This window comes from Rhinoraja longicauda, chromosome 37 (assembly GCF_053455715.1).
Source record: "Rhinoraja longicauda isolate Sanriku21f chromosome 37, sRhiLon1.1, whole genome shotgun sequence".
Lineage (NCBI taxonomy): Eukaryota > Metazoa > Chordata > Chondrichthyes > Rajiformes > Arhynchobatidae > Rhinoraja > Rhinoraja longicauda.
Window position 1 is genome coordinate 6540081 of NC_135989.1, and position 24251 is coordinate 6564331.

The 24251-nt window shown below is 47.3% G+C and overlaps 1 protein-coding gene across 3 annotated transcripts in view; it reads right to left on the reverse strand.

The window, feature by feature from the left end:
• LOC144610716 (patatin-like phospholipase domain-containing protein 6) overlaps nucleotides 1–24251 on the reverse strand; it is a 165972-nt gene that overhangs the window by 133747 nt on the left and 7974 nt on the right. For all 3 annotated transcript variants that reach the window (XM_078429624.1, XM_078429625.1, XM_078429622.1), the window contains exons 2-4: nucleotides 11309–11374; nucleotides 4617–4704; nucleotides 1729–1811 (exon numbers count right to left, since the gene is read on the reverse strand). In XM_078429624.1, coding sequence (XP_078285750.1) covers nucleotides 1729–1811; nucleotides 4617–4704; nucleotides 11309–11311 — 174 coding nt within the window. In that variant the 5' untranslated portion in view covers nucleotides 11312–11374. The remainder of the gene's footprint in view (nucleotides 1–1728; nucleotides 1812–4616; nucleotides 4705–11308; nucleotides 11375–24251) is intronic.

Below are 24251 nucleotides of genomic sequence, written 5' to 3' on the forward strand. Positions count from 1 at the left end.
ACTGGAGATCCTTGAGAATTGGCAAAACCTGTTATCAGGCAAATGAACTATCCTACTGTAGAAAGAAAGCAGTCCTGAACTACTATCTACATCATCGAGGACCCTCGGACTATCTTTGATCAGACTTTACTGGTTTACCTTGCATTAAACGTTATTCCCTTATCATGTATCTGTAAGCTGGGAATGGCCCAATTGTAATCATGCAGTGTCTTTCCGCTGGCTGGTTAGCATGCGACAAAAGCTTTCCACTGTACCTCAGTACATGTGACAATAAACTAAACTGAGACTGATCTGCTGAAGCCTCCTCTGCTTCACTAGAGGGTAACCGTGGGATTTGGAGGGAAGGTTTGGGCTGCTGTGTTGAGTTGTCCCCACATCATTTTTAATCCTTTTGCCAGTGTTAGTGCGGAGGTTGCTATTGAGGGCGTGCAGCGTAGGTTTACTAGGTTAATTCCCGGAATGGCGGGACTGTCATATGTTGAAAGACTGGAGCGAGTAGGCTTGTATACACTGGAATTTAGAAGGATGAGAGGGGATCTTATCGAAACGTATAAGATTATTAAGGGGTTGGACACATTAGAGGCAGGAAACATGTTCCCAATGTTGGGGGAGTCCAGAACCAGGGGTCACAGTTTAAGAATAAGGGGTAGGCCATTTAGAACAGAGATGAGGAAAAACTTTTTCAGTCAGAGAGTTGTGAATCTGTGGAATTCTCTGCCTCAGAGGGCAGTGGAGGCCAATTCTCTGAATACATTCAAGAGAGAGCTAGAGAGAGCTCTTAAGGATAGCGGAGTCAGGGGGTATGGGGAGAAAGCAGGAACGGGGTACTGATTGAGAATGATCAGCCATGATCACATTGAATGGCGGTGCTGGCTCGAAGGGCCGAATGGCCTCCTCCTGCACCTATTGTCTATTGTCTATTGGTATATGCAGTATGGACTCTGATGGTGGTGCTTTATCTTTGCCTTCCTGAATGATTACACTGGATCCAAACCGTGGCAACTGCTGTATATGCCTGAAGATTTGTCTCAATGTTCGGTACTAACTTCAGTTCAGGGTTCCCTAATCTAGCTGTACAGAAGTAGGATGGAGAAGTTTATCTCACCACAGATACTTCCAGTACAGGGAAAGGCCACTTGGCCTAGACAAATAACTGGACTCATCCAAAACTACCAACAGAGTCTGAAGAAGGGTCTCGACCCGAAACGTCACCCATCCTTTTTCTCCAGTGATGCTGCCTGACCCGCTGAGTTACTCCAGCACTTTGAGTCAATTTTCTGGTCACAAATATGTTGGATGAATCTTGAATAATGGTGATTTAGATTTAGATTTTTAGATTTTAGATTTAGAGATACAGCGCGGAAACATGCCCTTCGGCCCACCGGGTCCGCGCCGCCCAGCGATCCCCGCACACTAACACTATCCTACACCCACTAGGGACAATTTTTACATTTGCCCAGCCAATTAACCTACAAACCTGCACGTCGTTGGAGTGTGGGAGGAAACCGAAGTTCTCGGAGAAAACCCACGCAGGTCACAGGGAGAAGGTACAAACTCCGTACAGACGGCGCCCGTAGTCAGGATCGAACCCGAGTCTCCGGCGCTGCATTCGCTGTAAGGCAGCAACTCTACCGCTGCGCCACTGTGCCGCCATATGTAATATCTGGTAGACACAGTCAGTTTTTGACGATGCATTAATTATACCTCAATAGGTCTACGCATTCTTACCTTTCTCATGATCTTGCGGCCATAGAACATCACTTTATCACGTTTTCGGAATCTGTATTTGGGAGTTTCCTGAGCTTGAATCTCTAAGAAGCAGCAACAAATACACAAAAACCAATTAATTACAGGGCAGAAAGATGAATTATGATCTGCATCTCCCTAATTTTAGCATATACCCCAGGAAGCACTTAACTCCTCATTATGTGTAAGAAAGAACTGCAGCTGCTGGTTTAAATCGAAGGTACACCGATCAGCCAAAACATTATGACCCGATGAGCCAAAACATTATGACCACCTGCTTAATATGCTGTTGGTCCTCCGTGTGCAGCCCCATACGCAGCAGCGTGCGATGCACTGTGTATTGTGACAAATTCCTCCCGTGACCACCATTAACATTTTCTGTGACTTATGCCAGTCGACCTTCTGTCGGTTTGGACCAGACGGGATAGCCTTCGTTGCCCTCGCGCATCGATGAGCCTTGGGCGCCCAACACCCTGTCTGTCGCCGGTTTGTGGTTTGTCCCTCCTCGGACCACTGTCGGTCGGTACTCACCACTGCAGACCGGGCGCACCCCACAAGCCTTGCCGTTTCAGAGATGCTCTGACCCAGTCGTCTGGCCATAACAATTTGACCCTTGTCAAAGTCGCTCAGGTCTTTACACCTGCCCATTTCTCCTGCATTCAACACATCAACTTCAAGAACTGACTGTTCACTTGCTGCCTAATATATCCCACCCCTTGACAGGTGCCATTATAACATGATAATCAATGTTATTCAATTCGCCTGTCAGTGGTCATTGTGTTTTGGCTGATCAGTGTAGACACAAAATGCTGGAGTAACTCAGCACCTCTGGAGAGAAGGAAAGGGTGACGTTTCGGGTCGAGACCCTTCTTCAGACTGATGTCAGGGAAGTGGACGGGACAGAGATAGAATGTAGTCGGAGACTGTAAGACTGGTGGGAGGAAGGGGGAGGGGATGGAGAGAGAGGGAGAGCAAGGGCTATTTGAAGTTAGAGAAGTCAATGTTCATACTGCTGGGGTGTAAGAAAATAACTGCAGATGCTGGTACAAATCGAAGGTATTTATTTCACAAAATGCTGGAGTAACTCAGCAGGTCAGGCAGCATCTCAGGGGAGAAGGAATGGGTGACGTTTCGGGTCGAGACCCTTCTTCGGACTGATGTCAGGGTGGCGGAACAAAGGAAGGATATAGGTGGAGACAGGAAGATAGAGGGGAAGGGGAAGGGGAAGAGAAGGACAGAGGAACTATCTAAAGTTGGAGAAGTCAATGTTCATACCGCTGGGCTGCAAGCTGCCCAAGCGAAATAAGAGGTGCTCTGGTGGGCCTCACTATGGCACTGGAGAAGGCCCATGACAGAAAGGTCAGACTGGGAGTGGGAGGGGGAGTTGAAGTGCTCAGCCACCGGGAGATCAGGTTGGTTGAGGCGGACTGAGCTCGTAAGCTACCCAAGCAAAATATGAGCTGCTGTTCCTCCAATTGCCATCTATGCAAAGAATTCCACGTTTACCCTCCTCACATTCATAAACATTTCCTATTTCCTGCAGTGAGCTTTGAATCAATTTTTGGTGCCCTACTGGAGATGCAAGAAAGCAGGCTCCCTATCCTCTCAAAATTGTCTAAAACATTGTGCAGATCTATTATTTTGACTCAGAAACTGGGCAACTGGCCCTAAGGAACAGATATTATCCCTCTGCCTCCCCCACCCACCCAAGTATAAATCGCTTCATTTCACAATTCTTCTGGAATACACGACGCCCAAGAATTGGTTGTTCACCTGTCATTCGGGGAAGGTAATGCACATGACAAAGCCCTGGATTAGGATCCTCAGTTCCAATGATTCACTTTCCCTTGTACGTGGTCTTCTGGACATGCTGTACATTAAATGGAGACTCTGGCCACTGAATTTACACTGATTAATCAGCTTGCAAAAATAGGTCTCAATTCATGGCAAACGCAGGGAGAGATGGTGCAGTAGTTTAGTTTAGAAATACAGCATGGAAACAGGCCCTTCGGCCCACCAAGCCCACGCCGCCCATCGATCACTGTACAATAGCACTATCCTACACATTAGGTACAATTGTATTAACAATTTTCACCCAAGCCAATTAACCTACAATCCTGTTCGTCTTTGGAGTGTGGGAGGAGCTTCCAGAGAAAACCCACGTTGCTATTGAGGGCGTGCAGCGTACGTAGGTTTACTAGGTTAATTCCCGGAATGGCGGGAGCGACTAGGTTTGTATACACTGGAATTTAGAAGGATGAGAGGGGATCTTATCGAAACGTATAAAATTATTAAGGGGTTGGGCACGTTAGAGGCAGGAAACATGTTCCCAATGTTGGGGGAGTCCAGAACTAGGGGCCACAGTTTAAGAATAAAGGGTAGGCCATTTAGAACAGAGATGAGGAAAAAAAAAATTTAGTCAGAGAGTTGTGAATCTGTGGAATTCTCTGCCTCAGAGGGCAGTGGAGGCCAATTCTCTGAATACATTCAAGAGGGAGCTAGATCGAGCTCTTAAGGATAGCGGAGTCAGGGGGTATGGGGAGAAGGCAGGAACGGGGTACTGATTGAGAATGATCAGCCATGATCACATTGAATGGCGGTGCTGGCTCGAAGGGCCGAATGGCCTCCTCCTGCACCTATTGTCTATTGTCTATTGTCACAGGGAGAAGGAACAAATTCCAGAACAGACAGCACTCGTAGTTAGAATCAAACCCGGGTCTCTGGCGCTGTAAGGCAGCAACTCTACCCGCTGTGCCACCGTGCAGTCGTACTGTGAAATGAAAGTGAACTCATTCAACCTGGATATTAAGTAGACTGAGAACACATGGGGCAACGGCATTAGAATAGCCTGGAACTGCAATCATACTTACTTCTCTCTTGCAACCGCCTGTGAACAAGGAGAATGGTGGTGGCAATCAGCACAATTGCCACACCAGCCCCCAATATTACTCCCATCATCTGAAAAACAGAATACAATTATGAAACAATCTTTTTTTTTCTTCCAAACTTTAAATTAAAGCAGCATTTTTAATGAAAAAGCACAAAGATTTATACTTTGAAGGTAGACACAAAATGCTGGAGTAACTCAGCGGGTCAGGCAGCATCTCTGGAGAGAAGGAATGGGTGACGTTTCGGGTCGAGACCCTTCTTCAGACTGATGTCAGGGGAGGGGGAGGGACAGAGATAGAATGTAGTCGGAGACAGGAAGACTAGTGGGAGAACTGGGAAGGGGGAGGGGATAGAGAGAGAGGGGATAGAGAGAGAGGGAAAGCAGGGACTATCTGAGGTTAGAGAAGTCAATATTCATACCGCTGGGGTGTAAACTACCCAAGCAAAATATGTGTAAGAAAATAACTGCACATGCTGGTACAAATCGAAGGTATTTATTCACAAAAAGCTGGAGTAACTCAGCAGGTCAGACAGCATCTCAGGAGAGAAGGAATGGGTGACGTTTCGGGTCGAGACCCTTCTTCAGACTGAGGTGCTGTTCCTGCAATTTGCGCTGGACCTCGCTCTGACAATGGAGGAGACCCAGGACAGAAAGGTCAGATTGGGAATGGGAGGGGGAGTTGAGGTGCTGAGCCACCGGGAGATCAGGTAGGTTAAGGCGGACTGAGCGGAGGTGTTCAGCGAAACGATCGCCGAGCCTGACCTGGTGAGTTACTCCAGCATTTCGTGTCTATCTTCGATTTAAACCAGCATCAGCAGTTTTTTTCCTAAAGATTTATACTTTGCTCAGCATGGGCACAAAATTATTCTCTTCACCACTTTTTGTCATTCCCCAGTCAACCACTCGAGTCGTGACACCCTTGTTTCACTCCGTTTCTTCCTACCATCCGAGCATAGAAAGAGTCCTTCGAGGAGAAGCAGTGATTCACTTGGATTCATCAAAACTAGCGTACTGCAGTCAGTGTTCACGTTGCAGTCTGGTCCAAATTGGAGACTCCAAATGTAGATTGGATGACCCAGATTGTGTAGTACCCACATCCAGTTCACAGGAGTGACACCAAGCTTCTTGAGTTTAGCTTAGTTTGGAGATACGGCGCGGAAACAGGCCCTTCGGCCCACCGGGTCCGCACCGACCAGCGATCCCCATACACTAACACTAACCTACACACAACCAGGGACAATTTACAATTATACCAAGCCAATTAACTTACAAAACTGTACGTCTTTGTTTTTTTACAAACACTTTATTCAAACATACAAAGTAGTAACGCGATCAAATCAAAAGCTGCCTGTATCAGCAGTTTACAAACAAAACAATTATCAGATTAAAAATCCGCCAACTTTGTCAATAATACACTCGACCTCCCGCGGCGACCAGCGTTCACGGAAGGCCTCCAGCGTGGACACGTGGACACCGCGTGTTCCCTCTCCAGGGGCACGCGGGCACGGACGTAACCTTGGGAGTGTGGGAGGAAACCGGGGCACCCGGAGAAAACCCACGCTGGTCACGGGGAGAACGTACAAACTCCATATAGACAAGCACCCGTGGTCAGGATCGAATCTGGGTCTCTGGCGCTGTAAGGCAGCAACTCTACCGCTGCGCCACCATGCCGAACCTTCACTATAATTCTCCTTCCCACTCTCTCGAACGTTGGTGGCCTCCTGCGTGGTTGCCAAGAGGTCCAATGCAAATTTGAGGAACATCGTATCATTTTCTATCTGGGCCAGTTGAGGCCTTCTGAATGCAATATCAATTTCTCCAACTTCCAATAACCCATAACTGTCGATATCAGAACCAGCTATTTTTGCTTCATGCCATAATTGCATGTGGTAACAGGCTCAGGTGTTTGTTTATGTTTTTACCCTTCTGCATTAGCACACACCAACCTGCTGTGTACTATCTTTGCCCACTTCCAACTGCTCTACTGATAACTTATCCCCACAATACTGGTTTCAGATTACGGCAGATATTCTTTCGTGTTCCGAAGGTATTTATTCACAAAATGCTGGAGTAACTCAGCAGGTCAGGCAGCATCTCAGGGGGGAAGGAATGGGTGACGTTTCGGGTCGAGACCCTTCTTCAGACTGATGTCAGGGGGGCGGGACAAAGGAAGGATATAGGTGGAGACAGGAAGATAGAGGGAGATCTGGGAAGGAGGAGGGGAAGAGAGGGACAGAGGAACTATCTAAAGTTGGAGAAGTCGATGTTCATACCACTGTGCTGCAAGCTGCCCAGGTGAAATATGAGGTGCTGTTCCTCCAATTTCCGGTGGGCCTCACTATGGCACTGGAGGAGGCCCATGACAGAAATGTCAGACTGGGAATGGGAGGGGGAGTTGAAATGCTCGGTGTTGAGCGAAGGTGTTGAGCGAAGCGATCGCCGAGCCTGCGCTTGGTTTCGCCAATGTAAATAAGTTGACATCTGGAGCAGCAGATGCAATAGATGAGGTTGGAGGAGGTGCAGGTGAACCTCTGTCTTACCTGGAAAAGGTGTTTCGTGTTCCTATCCATTCCTCCTCCTACCTTTTCAGAAAATTCAATCTCATTTTTTTTCACTCTCTTTCCCAGCCTTAATAATGCATACTCAACCTGAAATGTTAATTCAGCTTCCCTTGCCCGACCCGCTGAGTGTTTTCAGTGGTTTTTGTTTTGTTTCTGAATTATGGCATCCACAATCTTTTAAAAATATTTTCATGGTTATTGTACTGTAATGCTTCTAGCGTTTGCCTAAGTGCCTCTTAATTTGTGCAATTTGACCATCTCCTTCCGGACATGTCCAGTTATCAACCACAGCGTAAAGAAACTTAGACAATAGACAATAGGTGCAGGAGGAGGCCATTCGGCCCTTCGAGCCAGCACCGCCATTCAATGTGATCATGGCCGATCATTCTCAATCAGTACCCCGTTCCTGCCTTCTCCCCATACCCCCTGACTTCGTTATCCTTAAGAGCTCTATCTAGCTCTCTCTTGAATGCATTCAGAGAATTGGCCTCCACTGCCTTCTTACTCCGCAAACTTCCTCTGAAACTCTACCCTCCCACGTTTAAACTATGCCCTCTTGCCTTTGATATCGCTACCATGAGAAATAAAAGATTATACCTATCTACCTTATCTATGCCATTCATTATCTCATTCTAACAGGTCACCTCCACAGCCTCCTTTGCTCCAGAGAAAACAAGCACAAACTTATCCAATCTCTCCCCATAATTAAAGCCATCTCGTCAGGCAATATCTTGGTGAATCTCCCTTACATCCTGCCAGTGCTATTATACACCGATCAGCCAAAACATTATGACCACTGACAGGCGAAGTGAATAACTTTGAATGTCTTATTACAATGGCACCTGTCAAGGGGTGGGATATATTAGGCAGCAAGTGAACAGTCAGTTCTTGAAGTTGATGCGTAGGATGCAGGAGAAATGGGCAGGAGTAAAGACCTGAGCGACTTTGACAAGGGCCAAATTGTTATGGCCCAGACGACTGGGTCAGAGCATCTCTGAAACGGCAAGGCTTGTGGGGTGCTCCCGGTCGGCAGTGGTGAGCACCTACCGACAGTGGTCCGAGCAGGGACAAATCAGGGTGTTGGGCGCCCAAGGCGCATCGATGCGCGAGGGCAACGAAGGCTATCCTTCGGGCCGTTGGGTGAGTGGGCAGATGCAGTATAATGTGGATAAATGTGAGGTTATCCACTTTGGCGGCAGGAACAAGAAGGCAGATTATTATCTGAATGGTGTCAGATTAGGAGAAGGGGAGGTGCAACGAGACCTGGGTGTGCTTGTACATCAGTCACTGAAAGTAAGCATGCAGGTACAGCAGGCAGTGAAGAAAGCTAATGGCATGTTGGCCTTCATTGCGAGAGGATTTGAGTTTAGGAACCAGAAGGTCCTACTGCAGTTCTACAGGGTCCTGGTGAGACCACACCTGGAGTATTGTGTGTAATTTTGGTCTCCTAATTTGAGGAAGGACATTATTGCTATTGAGGGAGTGCAGCGTAAGTTCAGGTTAATTCCCAGGATGGTGGGACTGACATATGATAAAAGAATGGGTCGACTGAGCTTGTACTCACTGGAATTTAGAAGGATGAGAGGGGGTCTTATTGAAACATCTAAAATTCTTAAAGGAAGGGCAGGCTAGATGCAGGAAAAATGTTCCCGATGTTGGAGGAGTCCAGAACCAGGGCACAAAGTGTAAGAATAAGGGGTAGGCCATTTAGGACTGAGTTGCGGAAAACATTTTCATCCAGAGAGTTGTGAATCCGTGGAATTCTCTGTCACTGAAGGCAGTGGAGGCCAATTCACTGGATGTTTTCAAAAGAGAGTTAGATTTAGCTCTTAGGGCTAAAGGAATCAAGGAATATGCGGAAAAAGCAAGAACGGGGTACTGATTTTGGATGATCAGCCATGATTATATTGAATGGCGGTGCTGGCTCGAAGGGCCGAATGGCCTAATCCTGCAACTATATCTCCATGTTTCGAAAAAACGAAATTTCTAAAACTACTTCAGCCAACCCAGGTTTAATTCTCCAGTTTCAAACTTGAATTTGTCATTCTCAAAGTGGGTGTGAAATTCAGTTTGCTTTCACCATCACTCTTCGCCAGAGACAGACACAAACTGCTGGAGTAACTCAGCGGGTCAAGCAGAACTTTTTCGCTCAGAGAGTGGTGAAGTAGTGGAATTCTCTGTCTCAGAAGGCAGTGGAGGCCAATTCTCTGGATGCTTTCAAGAGAGAGTTAGATAGAGCTCTTAATGATAGCGGAGTCAAGGGATATGGGGAGAAGGCAGGAATGAGGTACTGATTGTGGATGATCAGCCATGATCACAGTGAATGGCGGTGCTGGCTCGAAGGGCCGAATGGCCTACTCCTGCACCTATTGTCTATTGTCTATAATCCCTGGAGAAAAAGGATGGGTGACGCTTCGGGTCTGGACCCTTCTTCAGACCCAAAACGTCACCCACCCTTTTTCTCCAGAGATGCTGCCCGAGCACTGAGTTACCCCAGCACCTTGTGTCTATCTTTGGTGTAAACCGGCATCTGCAGTTCCTTGTTTCTACTCTTCCCTGGAGGATCCTTTACCATAAAACGCGTCAAATACAAAAGGCCGTGGCAGTAGACACCAAATCCAGGATGTCTTACATATAGAGGGCCCCTACCGATTTAACTGAGAGGTATCTAACTCATCTAAAAAGAAAACATTTACTCACCGATGATCTCGTTGTTAAACGTTGAAGCATCTTAAACTCTGGTAAACTAATAGATGATCTTTCACTTTTCCAATCTAGTCAGGACCCTCTCTGCTAGGGCGTCCGCATTGTCTGACTGCCTCGATAATGTTCTGTGTAATAGCTAAGAAGGCAATCATCAACTCACTTTTTCTACTCTGTCCTATTTCTAAACCAGCTAATTTCTAATTAGCCTAAAGTATGGAAGGAATCGTCATTCTATTCAGTTCAAAGTTACCATGTTTGCTGTTGCAGTAAAGCACTTAACTTTATATCAGATAATTGATTTAGTAATTTGAGTTTAGAGGCCGGCTAATGGGACTAGCCCAATATGCAAACTTGGTCAATATGAACATGGCGGGCCGAAGGGCCCGTTTCCGTGCTGTATACTCCATAATACTCACTCCTTTCCAATTAGCAGCTTATCTTGGTTTGTCTTTATTAAACCACACAATGCAGAAATACCAATCGGAAACATTGAGGCAAAGTGTATCTAAAATCTACAGTGGGCTCCGACAAAAATGAAATCTTTTGAATCTGTAGGCCAGTGCAGGCAGGAAGCCGCAAAAGAAAAAATAGGGCCACAAATAAATATATTTGGTTTCAGGAATTGAGACAAAACAAACCCCTAAACAAATCATATCAAACGAAAGCAGGGAGAGTCTCCTAACTTGGCTGCTAGGTTGCAAAGGACCGCAGACGGACAAGGCCTGACCTTCCTCCCATGGTGCAGCACGGTGGCAGAGAGAAGGTCAAACAAGATGGCCGCCGGCAGGACGAACATGGGGCAGCGCCTTGCGGCCGTTCTCCTGCTGCTGGCCGCCTGGGGCGAGTGGCTCCTTCTCCCCTTTTCTCTCCCCCTTCCGGCCCCGGGGGAGAGGGCTCCCTCTCCCCTTTTCTCTCCCCCCCCCCCTGGCCCCGGTGTAGACGGCCCCGGAGGGCCGTCACAGCCTCGAATATACCCTGGGATCTTGCTTTTGGAGTGGGGGAGGGGAGGGTGCTAGACCAATGCAGGAGAGGTTTGGACCCAATGGGTCCGCGGGTCGTCTAGTAGCTTCTGGGTATGTCAGAAGTATATTTGCACAGATCTTGTTTTATATATATTTTTATTCTGAATTCTAATTTTTTTTTTTTAAACCACAGTCTGGAGTCCTTCCGCTGTTAAACATTAAAGGATAGATTCTGGTAGGGACAACCCACAAACAAGGGGATGGATATCACCCCAAGGCTGTTTTGTTTTGTTTAAAGATAGGTGTGAACACGAATGAGTATGGCACTAACAAATATCTCAACGCTGAGAAGGTCTGAAGATTTGTTGCACAGTTTTTGTCTGGTATACGTTTTTAAATTTGGAAAACAGTTTATTTGGGGGGGGGGAAATGACCCAACTTACCATGATTGTTTGTAGTTGGTTTTCAACCAGAGTCTTCAGATCTAATAAGTTGCCATCAGGTCCATTCTATTAAAAAAAAAATCAAAGAAATCTTACTCACTCCACTTAACAGGAAGATAAAGCTTCAACATATTCAATTGATAGTATTGTCTTATAATCGTTCGCACAGCTGAGAAGATTGTTGGCTGCAACCTTCCCCCCATTGACGAACTGTACACTGCAAGGGCCAGGAAGCGAGCGGGCAAGATCACCTCTGACCCCTCTCACACTGGCCACAAACTCTCTGAAGCACTTCCCTCTGGAAGGCGACTCCGGACTGTCAAAGCAGCCACAGCCAGACATAAAAATACCTTTTTTCCCCACGAGCAGTAGCTCTACTCAATGACCAAAGTCTGCAGCCTCCTTTTGCTCTGGTATTTTATTTCATTCACATGTTTAAACTATAATGTTTTATTCTGAATGTTTTAACATTTTATGTTTTATTCTTAATTGTTTAGTTTAGAGATACAGCACGGAAAACATGCCCTTTTGGCCCACCGGGTCCGCGCCGACCAGTGATCCCCGCACACTAACATTATCCTACACCCACTAGGGACAATTTTTACATTTACTAAGCCAATTAGCCTACAAACCTGTACGCCTTTGGAGTGTGGGAGGAAACCAAAGATCTCGGAGAAAACCCACGCAGGTCACGGGGAGAACGTACAAACTCCATACAGACAGCACCCGTAGTCGGGATTGAACCCGGGTCTCCGGCGCTGCATTAGTATTAATGTTTACAGTATGTCGTGGTGTTACTTGCGTGCGGAGCATCAAGGCAAATTCCTTGTATGTGTACATACTTGGCCAATAAAATGTATTCAAATTCAAATATGGTATCAAGTTAATGTGGTCTCGGTTTTGCAAAGCAGAGGAAACAAGACCGTATCTCATACTAAAATGCTGAGTAATCTGGTCACAACATTTCCCCAAAATCTTCAAAATCTCCCCCCCTCCCAACCCCAAAACTACCCCTGCCCCAAGTACTTTCCCCTTCAACCACAGATGTACCACCTGACCCCTATACCTCCTCCGTCACCTCCATCCAGGGACCCCAACAGTTCTTTCAGATGAGACAGAGGTTCACGTGCACCTCCTCTAATCTCATCCTGCATCCGGTGTTCCCGATCAGCTTCCATTACATCAGCGAGACCAAGTTTACACTTGGCGATCATTTCGCTGAAAACTTGCGCTCACATTACAAACTTTACGATAAGTCAGAGACATTTTCTTGACTAGTTTAATAACTGCGAAAAAAATAATACTTACATTTTGGAAAAAAACAGTAACCCCCACAATTAAAAAATGTGGATTACGGAAATGACCGAGACCTTGCATTTGGAAAAAATACGGTTTGTCTTAATTGACAAACCAGATCTATTTTTAAAAATTTGGTCTCCATTTATTGAATTTTTAAAAAAGTAAATGGGTTTGACACAAAATTAAAATTAAAACTTGAGTTTAGGGTTGGGTCTATACTCATCATCGCCCAGATCTATCCCCATAACCTTTATATTTGTAATTCTCTTTCTTCCTTGCTAATAAAAATAAAAATAAAATATATTTTTAAAAACTTGCGCTCAGTCCGCCAAGGCCTGCTGGATCTCCCGAACCATTTGAACACTTCTTCCCATACAGAGCTTTCTGTCCTGGACATTCACTGGCAGTGGAACAAAAGCATTGCAGAGTGTCTCTGGAGAGATCATGAATCTCCTCAGTCTTCTGAGGATGGTCTTATGGTGTTGAATGAGCAGCAGTAGTCAATAAATAGGAGTCTGATGTAGGTGTCCTTGTAGGGCCAGGCAGATGGGGTCTGCTGTGGACACTTTGTACCTGTGAAGGTGTGTTTGGTTGGAATTATGGTTTCGAAGGCAGAGTTAGTCAATAAATGGGAATCTAAAATAAGTGTACAGATCTTCCAGGGATGAGTGTAGGGAGATGGTGCAGTGGACCTGTTGCAACAGTAAGTGGATTTGCAGTGGATCAAAGTTGTCTGGGTGGCTGGAGATGGCGTGCACCATGATCAACAGATGTCTCCAATGTTCCCGTGCAATTTCCACAGAGGCACCACAAGAAATATCTTATTGGGATGCATCACCCCTTGATTTGGCAACACCTCTGGTGTGGGAGCCGGAGTCGGAGTCGGAGTTGTCGAGTCCAAGTCCGAGCAATTTTGGTGCTGCTGGAGTCGTAGTCTGAGTCAAAGTCGGATACACAAGAAATCAAGGAGTCGGAGTCGGGTGTTTTGGGTATCGACTCCACAGTCCTGTGCCCAAGTCTGCAACAGATTGCAGAGTGGAGGATCTGTCATGCAAACCAGCTTCCCCATCATCAACCCCACCAACACTCCCGCCACCTCAGGAAGGCAGGGGAGGGGAGTGGGTGGTGGAAGGGAGTGGGAGTGGGAGTGGGAGGGAGGGGGAGTGAGTGGAGGGGGTGAGGGTCCTACACCAATACAGTAGAGGCTTTGGGTCCACGGCTCGCTCTGGCTGCAGCGCTGGCGCCACGGGGCTGAGGTCACTGGCACCCTCTCCCCATTGACTGGGTTGAGGGACGGTAGGGGGGTGGGGGTAGTGGAGGGGGGAATGGGGGTGGGGGGAAAGGGGAGGGGGGAGTGGAGGGGGGGAATGGGGGTGGGATGGGGTAGTGGAGGGGGGGAATGGGGGTGTGGGGGAGGGGAGGGGGATTGGGGAATTGGGGGAGTGGAGGGGGGGAATGGGGGGTGGGGGGAGTGGGTGGGAGGGGAAAGGGAGGGAGGGGGGGAGTGGGGGTGAGGTAGGGGGGGATGGAGTGGGTGAGTGGGGGGAGGAGGGAGGATAAGGGGGATTGAGTGTGGGGGGGGGGGTGAGGGTGCTACACCAATACAGGAGAGGCTTTGGGTCCACAGCTGGCTCTGGCTGCAGCGCTGGCGCCAAGGGGCTGAGGTGAGTGGCACCCTCTCCCCTTCCCTGTCCCCCCTCTACGAGGAATGGGCCCAACGGGTCCACTTGGTCTAGCAAGATATAAAAGCTTAAAAGCACGTTCCATCAGATTCAGGAACAGCTTCTTTCCACTAAGATCAGACTATAGAATGGAACCCTCAAAAACCAAGGGTACAGATGCCATCTTCCAACCTACCTCCTTGTAGCCTTTGTACTTTGTCATCTGCACTTTTCCTGCACCTGTAATAGTATATTTTGCACCCGGTTTCGCTTTTTCTTTGAACTACCTGTTGTACGTGTATGGTTTGATTGTACTCAACTAAGGTAACGATTTGAGTAGATACCACGCAAAACAAAATTTCCACTTTAATTTGCTACATGTGACAATGATAAACAAATATAAACAATGGGGTTATCTTTGCTCCCTTCAAATCTCCAAGAATCTTTCTAACATATAAATCACCCACAACTTAAAAGCTTTCGATTTAGCTTTTAGCAGTGGTAGAGTTGCTGCCTTACAGTGAATACAGCGCCGGAGACTCAGGTTCGATCCTGACTACGGGCGCCGTCTGTACGGAGTTTGTATGTTCTCCCCGTGACCTGCATGGGTTTTCTCCGAGATCCTCGGTTTCCTCCCACACTCCAAAGACATACAGATATGTAGGTTAATTGGCTGAGCAAATGAAAAAATTGTCCCTAGTGGGTCTAGGATAGTGTTAGTGTGCGGGGATCGCTGGGCGGTGCGGACCCGGTGGGCCGAAGGGCCTGTTTCTGCGCTGTATCTCTAAATCTAAATCTAAAAAAAAATCTGAAATCTAAAGCTCTTCAGCTGTAAAGATTTTTTGCCTTGTACTCTAATTATATTCTCAGTTATGTTTCTTTACTAATATTAATCTCTACACAAGTTCCTCATTCTCATTGTGCCCTTAATGTACCGTTATTTACCTATCATTTGCATGCTCTACCATCAGGACACACAAAACATTTGTATAATGGATCTGTCAAGAGTGTTTAATTTTTTTCGCCTTCCATCACAGTGAGGAATGTGGAGGAGTCACTGTGGCAGATGTTCATATTCAAAAGTATCTTGTGCGTTCTGTTGCATTTTTTTGGTATGGCGTTATGGTAAATGAAACTCCTCGTATGTTGCAAAACATACTTGGCTAATAAAGTATGATTATGATGAAGTATTGTCACATGACCGGAAGACTGCAGGGTAAACTCTCGTTTTAACGGATTCTTTTATAATGGATTTCGGTTATAGCAGGTGGCCCTGCCGACAAAATCCCAAAGTTTGCACTGTCTCTCTTCCCAATAGGCCCCCTGCTTCCGACACCATCCCCAGCTCGAAGGTAGACACAAAATGCTGGAGAAACTCAGCGGGACAGGCAGCAGGAGAGAAGGGATGGGTGACGTTTTATAGACAATAGATGCAGGAGTAGGCCATTCGGCCCGTCGAGCCAGCACCACCATTCAATGTGATCATGGCTGATCATTCTCAATCAGTACCCCGTTCCTGCCTCTCCCCATACCCCCTGACTCCGATATCCTTAAGAGCTCTATGTAGTCCTCTCTTGAATGCATTCAGAGAATTGGCCTTCACTGCCTTCTGAGGCAGAGAATTCCACAGATTTACAACTCTCTGACTGAATAAGTTTTTTCTCATCTCCGTTCTAAATGGCCTACCCCTTATTCTTAAACTGTGGCCCCTAGTTCTGGACTCCCCCAACATTGGGAACATGCTTCCTGCCTCTAACGTGTCCAACCCCTTAATAATCTTATGTGTTTCGATAAGATCCCCTCTCATCCTTCTAAATTCCAGTGTATACAAGCCTAGTCGCTCCAGTCTTTCAACATACAACAGTCCCGCCATTCCGGGAATTAACCTCGTGAACCTACGCTGCACGCCCTCAATAACAAGAATGTCCTTCCTCAAATTTGGAGACCAAAACTGCACACAGTACTCCAGGTGCGGTCTCACTAGGGCCCTGTACAACTTCAGAAGGACCTCTTTGCTCCTATACTCAACTCCTCTTGTTATGAAGGCCAACATTCCATTGGCTTTCTTCACTGCCTGCTGTACCTGCATGTTTTGGGTCGCGACCCTTCTTCAAACCTTTTGTGTCTACCTTCGATTTCAGGCTCAGCCGCGGGACCCTCAAATGCCGGGCGGGGGCTTAAAAAACCGGGAGACACGATCGCCTCGAACTGGCTGACAGTGGGAGAAAATACAAAGGAGGAGATAAAACTTTTCTGTGCCTTCCATCACAGTGAGGGGGAGCCTGGAGGAATCACTGTGATTTTTTTTTTTTTTTTAATAGAGATACAGCGCAGAAACAGGCCCTTCGGCCCGCCGGGTCCGCGCCGCCCAGCGATCCCCGCACACACTAACACTATCCTACACCCACTAGGGACAATTTTTTAAAAACGTTTGCCCAGCCAATATACATACCTGTACGTCTTTGGAGTGTGGGAGGAAACCGAAGATCTCGGAGAAAACCCACGCAGGTCACGGGGAGAACGTACAAACTCCGTACAGACGGCGCCCGTAGTCAGGATCGAACCCGAGTCTCCCGCGCTGCATTTGCTGTAAGGCAGCAACTCTACCGCTGCGCCACCGTGATGTTTGTCTATGTTAAACTTATGTAATTGTGTGTCTTGTGCTCTTGACTGTCATGGCTGCATGGTAACGACATTTCATTCAAATTTATTTTTGAATGACAATAAAGGTGATCCAATCCAATCTGCAGTTTTTTTCCTACCATCCCCAGCTCGCAAGGTGCACCAGTGAGCCCTTCTTCACCCACTGCACGATCTAGTTGACGTGGCTGTTTTGTGGCTCATGTTGTGGCCCCTGGGAACAGCGTTTCCTTCAGGCCATTCAAGTTCAATGTTAATGCTTCATTGTAATAAGTCGCCTGGACAATATTGCCTGATCAATATCAAGAAATTACGCAAGTCACAATTCTCACAGGGCATCTTAGCTAGAGTGCCAGCAGTTGGTCTCAATGGTGGAGTCAATTCATACCTAATTCCAAGCCATCTTTAGTGCCCACTAGACCGTGGACCCGTTGGGCCCAAACCTCTCCTGCATTGGTGCAGTACCCTCTCCTCCCCACCCCCCCTCTCCTCCCCACCCCCCCCTCTCCTCCCCACCCCCCCTCTCCTCCCCACCCCCCCCCTCCTCCCCACCCCCCCCTCTCCTCCCCACCCCCCCTCCCCACCCCCCCCTCCTCCCCACCCCCCCCTCCTCCCCACCCCCCCTCCTCCCCACCCCCCCCTCCTCCCCACCCCCCCTCCTCCCCACCCCCCCTCCTCCCCACCCCCCCCTCCTCCCCACCCCCCCTCTCCTCCCCACCCCCCCTCTCCTCCCCACCCCCCCCTCTCCTCCCCACCCCCCCTCTCCTCCCCACCCCCCCTCTCCTCCCCACCCCCCCTCTCCTCCCCACCCCCCCTCCTCCCCACCCCCCCTCTCCTCCCCACCCCCCCTCTCCTCCCCACCCCCCCTCCTCCCCACCCCCCCTCTCCTCCCCACCCCCCCTCCTCTCCCCACCCCCCCTCCTCTCCCCACCCCCTCTCCTCCCCACCCCCCCCCTTCTCCTCCCCACCCCCCCTTCTCCTCCCCACCCCCCTCTCCCCCACCCCCCTTCCCCTCCTTCCTCCACCTGCCTCCCCCTCCCCCCCACTCCATCCCCCTCAACCCCCCTTTTCCTCCCTCCTACCCTTTCCCCTCCCTCCCGCCTCCCTCCCTAGGAGATAGATTTAAATTTAAAAAGTGAATAACTTTTAAAATATAACCGATTTCAATGAAACTTCTTCACTCTGAAGAAGGGTCTCGACCCGAAACGTCACCCATTCCTTCTCTCCTGAGATGCTGCCTGACCTGCTGAGTTACTCCAGCATTTTGTGAATAAATCGATTTGTACCAGCATCTGCAGTTATTTTCTTATACAGAAGTGAGTAATCGGAGTGAAGAATCCACTTCCCCTAAGAGTCGCCTGAATCCACTTCCCCTGGAGATTCTCAACGCTAGATAAACCCCATGCATTTTCATGCATGGCAGTTCCAACTCAAACTCTCTGAAACACAGCACAAAAGCACGAGCTTGGGAAAGTCTGGTTTATAAGCCGTTGGATCACTTTCAATATTGTACCTCTAAATCGTCTGCATGTGGAGCTTCATTCTGCCCCATTCTTTCCAGTTCCCTTTGTCAAATCCTCCCACAAGGCAGGGCGCTTTTGTCCAGAACACAAGGATAGAAAGTGAAGAGAGAGAAAACAAAAGCCACAAGTAATTCAAACTTCTCAAATCTTCGGTTTAAATTCCAGATTCGTAAACAGTTTGGCAACCTGCCGGGCACACCCCAGCTTTAATCAGCAGATTTTTAAAGATGTTTTCTCAGAAAACATACAGCATCATGAGATCTGTAGGAAAATAACTGCAGATGCTGGTACAAATCGAAGGTATCACAAAATGCTGGAGTAACTCAGCGGGTCAGGCAGCATCTCAGGGGAGATGGAATGGGTGACGTTTCGGGTCGAGACCCTTCTTCAGTCTCCCCCCTCCTCCCTCCCCCAGTCTGAAGAAGGGTCTCGACCCGAAACGTCACCCATTCCTTCTCTCCTGAGATGCTGCCTGACCTGCACCTGTAGTCAGGATGGAACCCGGGTCTCCGGCGCTGCATTCGCTGTAAGGCAGCAACTCTACCGCTGTGCCACCGTGCCGCTATCCGCACCGATTTGTAACGGTGTCAATGATTACAGGGAGACGGCAGGATAATCGGGTTGAGAGGGAAAAAATTGATCAGCCATGATTGAATGGCGGAGTAGATCGATGAGCAGAATGGCCTTATTCTGCTTCGATGTCTTATGGTCTATTTGAGATGTGGGAGAAAATTGGAGAACCCGAGGGAAAGCTACAGTCCCAGGGAGGACATGCAAAGAGGCACCAGGTGTCAGAATGGAAAGAAGGCCACTGGAGTTGTGAATTGACAAAACCACCTGCTGCATCACCGACCCGAAACATCACCCATTCCTTCTCTCCTGAGATGCTGCCTGACCTGCTGAGTTACTCCAGCATTTTGTGATACCCTCGGAGCACGAGATATGGATCGTTCCCAGCTATTCACACAACTTACTTCTCCTTTGGTAGTTTCCAAAGAATATCCTCTCTTCCAGAAGAAGCACAAGATACAGGTAAGAAAATCTACATAGACAATAGACAATAGGTGCAGGAGGAGGCCATTCGGCCCTTCGAGCCAGCACCGCCATTCAATGTGATCATGGCTGATCATTCTCAATCAGTACCCCGTTCCTGCCTTCTCCCCATATCACCTGACTCCGCTATCCTTAAGAGCTCTATCTAGCTCTCTCTTGAATGCATTCAGAGGCAGAGAATTCCACAGATCCACAACTCTGACTGAAAAAGATTTTCCTCATCTCAGTTCTAAATGGCCTACCCCTTATTCTTAAACTGTGGCCCCTTGTTCTGGACTCCCCCAACATTGGGAACATGTTTCCTGCCTCTAACGTGTCCAACCCCTTAATAATCTTATACGTTTCGATAAGATCTCCTCTCATCCACATGGCGTCTAACAACCAACAACTGCTGTCGGGAGCACAACATGCGCCTTAACTTCTTGAACTAAGTTCAAGAATTAAGGTGTTCTCAACATGAATGTGCATGTTGGTTTTTTCTTTAAATGGAGATTCACTATGGAGTGTACTGTTATTTCTATGGAGATTCACGCAGCAATTCTACACCTGAAGCATCAACGTTTTGTGCATTCCTAAAATTTTCTGAGCATTACATTTGCATATCTTTTTAATGACACTCACGAACCTGCAGCCAAATTCTGCTCCAACTGCGTTGGCAAGTTTGCACATGATACTGCCGAGGTGGGCTGTATCTCGAACATTGACAAGGCAGAGTGCAGGAAGGAGGTCGAGAGCTGAGTAACATAGTGTCAAGAGACCAACCTCTCCCTCAACGTCTGCAAAATAAAGATATGCATGGACTTCAGAGAGCGGGGTGGTGTACATGCCCCAGCCAACATCAATAGTGCAGAAGTGCAAATGGTGAAGTTCCTTGGCATAAATTGGGCGCAGCGGTAGAGTTGCTGCCTTACAGCGAATGCATCACCGGAGACTCAGGTTCAATCCTGACTACGGGCGCCGTCTGTACGGAGTTTGTACGTTCTCCCCGTGACCTGCGTGGGTTTTCTCCGAGATCTTCGGTTTCCTCCCACACTCCAAAGACGTACAGGTTTGTAGGTTAATTGACTGTTAAATGGTTTTTTTAAAAATTGTCCCTAGTGTGTGTAGGATAGTGTTAATGTGCGGGGATCGCTGGGCGGCTCGGACTCGGTGGGCCGAAGGGCCTGTTTCCGCGCTGTATCTCTAAATCTAAACATCTAAATATCATCAACAATTTGTCCTGAATACCACGACCAAGAAACCCACAGCAATATCTCTACTTCCTCAGAAGACCAGGTATCACAAAATGCTGGAGCAACTCAGCAGGTCAGGCGGCATCTCAGGAGAGAAGCAATGGGTGACGTTTCGGGTCGGGGCCCTTCTTCAGAAGACCAAGTGAACTCGGCACGTCTCCAATGACTCTTACCAACCTCTGCAGATGCACGGTAGAAAGCATCGCAACTTGGGTTTGGCGACAGCTCTGCCTAAAACTGCAAGAGGTTGCAGAGAGTTGTTGAATGCAACCCAGTTCCATCACGCCAAACTGCCACTGTGCCCCCCATTCCCCATCATCAAAACCTCCTACTTCTTTCTCCAGAATACTTCTCATCTCAGTCGATCAGCTACTTATCCAGAGCTACATTCGCACCGACCCTCCTGGTTTTCTGCTCAACTAAAACACAAGTGAACTTCTTCCCTCCACCAACTTCGCACTCTTGCATCTCAGACTTACACCATCCATTATCCTCTCCCTGCTAAGCTTCCAGTTGTCTGCACCCTAATTTCCCTCAAACTCTGGCTTTTTCAGTTCCTTCAAGACAACTGGCAAACAAGGCGGCACAGCAGTAGAGTTGCTGCCTGACAGCGCTAGAGATTCAGATTTGATCCTGACTATGGGTGCTGTCTGTACAGAGTCTGTACGTTCTCCCCGTGACCTGCGTGGGTTTTCTCCGGGTGCTCCGGCCCCTCCCACAGTCCAAAGACATGCAGGTTTGCAGGTCATTTGGCTTGGTAAAATTGTAAACTGTCTCCAGGGTGTGTAGGATAGTGTTAATGTGTGGGGATTGCTGGTTGGCGCGGACTCGGTGGGCCGAAGGGCCTGTTTCTGCACTGTAGCTCTAAACTAAACTAAACAAAGTACAACCCAACAGCTCGAAAAACAACATATTTCATGATTCTTGTTTACTTATTCTTCAGATTGTGAGCATCATTGCATTATCGTAACTGGTGATGGCGAGTTGTGTATAGGAACCACAGTAATGTTTTCAGGTAAGGCACCTCCATAGTACTATTGGGTACCCAATAGCTTTGTGTAAATGGGGGCATCGTTAATGTCACAAGTTATTATTCCCTCACCCGTAAGGCATGTCGGGGCTCACCATCACAAGGACACAGTGCCGTACAGCACAGAATCAGGCCCTTTGGCCCAACTTGTCCATTCCAACCACTGAATCCACACCGACCAGCAATCCCGGTTACACTGGCACACACTACACACTAGGGACAATTTATGAATTTTATGAAAGCCAATTAACCTTAAAACCTGTACCTCTTTGGAGTGTGGGAGGAATCGCCTGGAATTCTCTGCCTCAGAAGGCAGTGGAGGCCAATTCTCTGAATGCATTCAAGAGAGAGCTAGATAGAGCTCTTAAGGATAGCGGAGTCAGGGGGTATGGGGAGAAGGAAGGAACGGGGTACTGATTGAGAATGATCAGCCTTGATCACATTGAATGGCGGTGCAGGCTCAAAGGGCCGAATGGCCTCCTCCTGCACCTATTGACTATTGAATCTGGGGAACCTGGGAAAACCCACGCAGTCACAGCTGGGAATGCTAAACTCCGTACAGACAGCACACATGGTCAGGATCGAACCTGGGTCTCTGCCGCTATAAGACAGCACCTTTATTGATGTGCCACCTGACACCATGTTGGTACATTAGGACGCGCTGATCGTGGTAACCAACTTATTAGTTGCTCCACTGCCAACGAATACAACATTTAATTACATTTTAATAGAAATTCAGTGCCACTGAAACGCTTTGGGTAGTAGGAAAGAAATTATATGCAAGTTTCTTTCAATGCTACGAGTAAAAATAGTGCTCATTGGAAGCACAAACAGAATATGAGCATTGAGGTGCAAACTATGACTATTCGCGCCACTACCTATCTTCATGTCAGCTAACCTCTGATGCAATTCCTCTGTGGATTTACAGCACCACATTTCAGGAAGGCGCTACTGTCAATTCTGCGCTATCTTAATGGCTGACTATTTAAGTTCAATATCCACAGTTAACGCAAATTATGCAACTTACAAAACGAGTAAAATGGAGTCCCTTGTGCAATTGTGGAACCCATGCTCCTGCTGAAGGAACACAAAGCGCAGATTTAGGCAGATTTGCTGCTACTTCAGCGCAAGGCAAAGGTTGCAGACTACTTATTTCAAGAGTGTTTTATTGTCATATGTCCCAGATAGAACAATGAAATTCTTACTTGCAGCAGCACAACAGAACATGTAAACATAGTGATCTATAAATACATAAAAAACAAGAAATAAATGTTCAGTGTGTGTACATATATATATACACTGAACATATATATATATATATATATATATATATATATACACACACATACATACACACACACACATATATATACACACACATGTATAAGAAAATAACTGCAGATGCTGGTACAAATCGATTTATTCACAAAATGCTGGAGTAACTCAGCAGGTCAGGCAGCATCTCGGGAGAGAAGGAATGGGTGACGTTTCGGGTCGAGACCCTTCTTCAGACACACACATTCTTCAGATACACACACATATATATATACACGCACATATATATATACACGCACATATACACACACACATATATATACACACACATACATACACACACATATATATATATACACACATATATATACATATATATATATATACACACACATATATATACACACACACATGCACATATATATATACACACACACATATATATGTACACACACACATATACACACATATATATATACACACACATATACATATATTATACACACACATATACATATATTATACACACACATTTGTATTCACATATGCATGCACAAAACCAAACAATAATGGTGCAAAAAGACAAAACCAATGCCCAAGTCCATGTAGTTCACAGGTTATTTGGAGGTTGTAGTGTTTAATTGTCTGATGGCCCAGATTAACTCCAGTAAGAGTAGCCGCCGATGGAAGTGCCAGAGAACAGAGCGAACAACTAATCACTTTGCACACAGCCTGTCAGAAAGCAATAGGATTGTATTACTTGCATCATTTGAATATATTTTGCACTCCTGGCATAACAACCCCAACTGGGCTTCATATCACTGGGCCATTTCCATTTCCACAGCCGATGTTTAGTTTAGTTTAGTTTAGAGATACAGCGAGGAAACACGCCCTTTCGGCCCACCGGGTCCGCGCAGACCAGCGATCCCTGCACACTAACACTATCCTACACATACTAGGGACAATTTTTACATTTACCAAGCCAATGAAGCTACATACCTACGTCTTTAGAGTGTGGGAGGAAACTGAAGATCTCAGAGAAAACCCACGCAGGTCACGGGGAGAACGTACAAACTCCGTACAGACGGCACCCGTAGTCGGGATTGAACCCGGGTCTCCACACTGCATTGGCGGTAAGGCAGCAACTCTACCGTTGCACCACCATTTACACACTGTGGGAGGCAGCTTTGGCCATGGATTAAATAACGGAAGGGCCTGAAATCTAAGTGA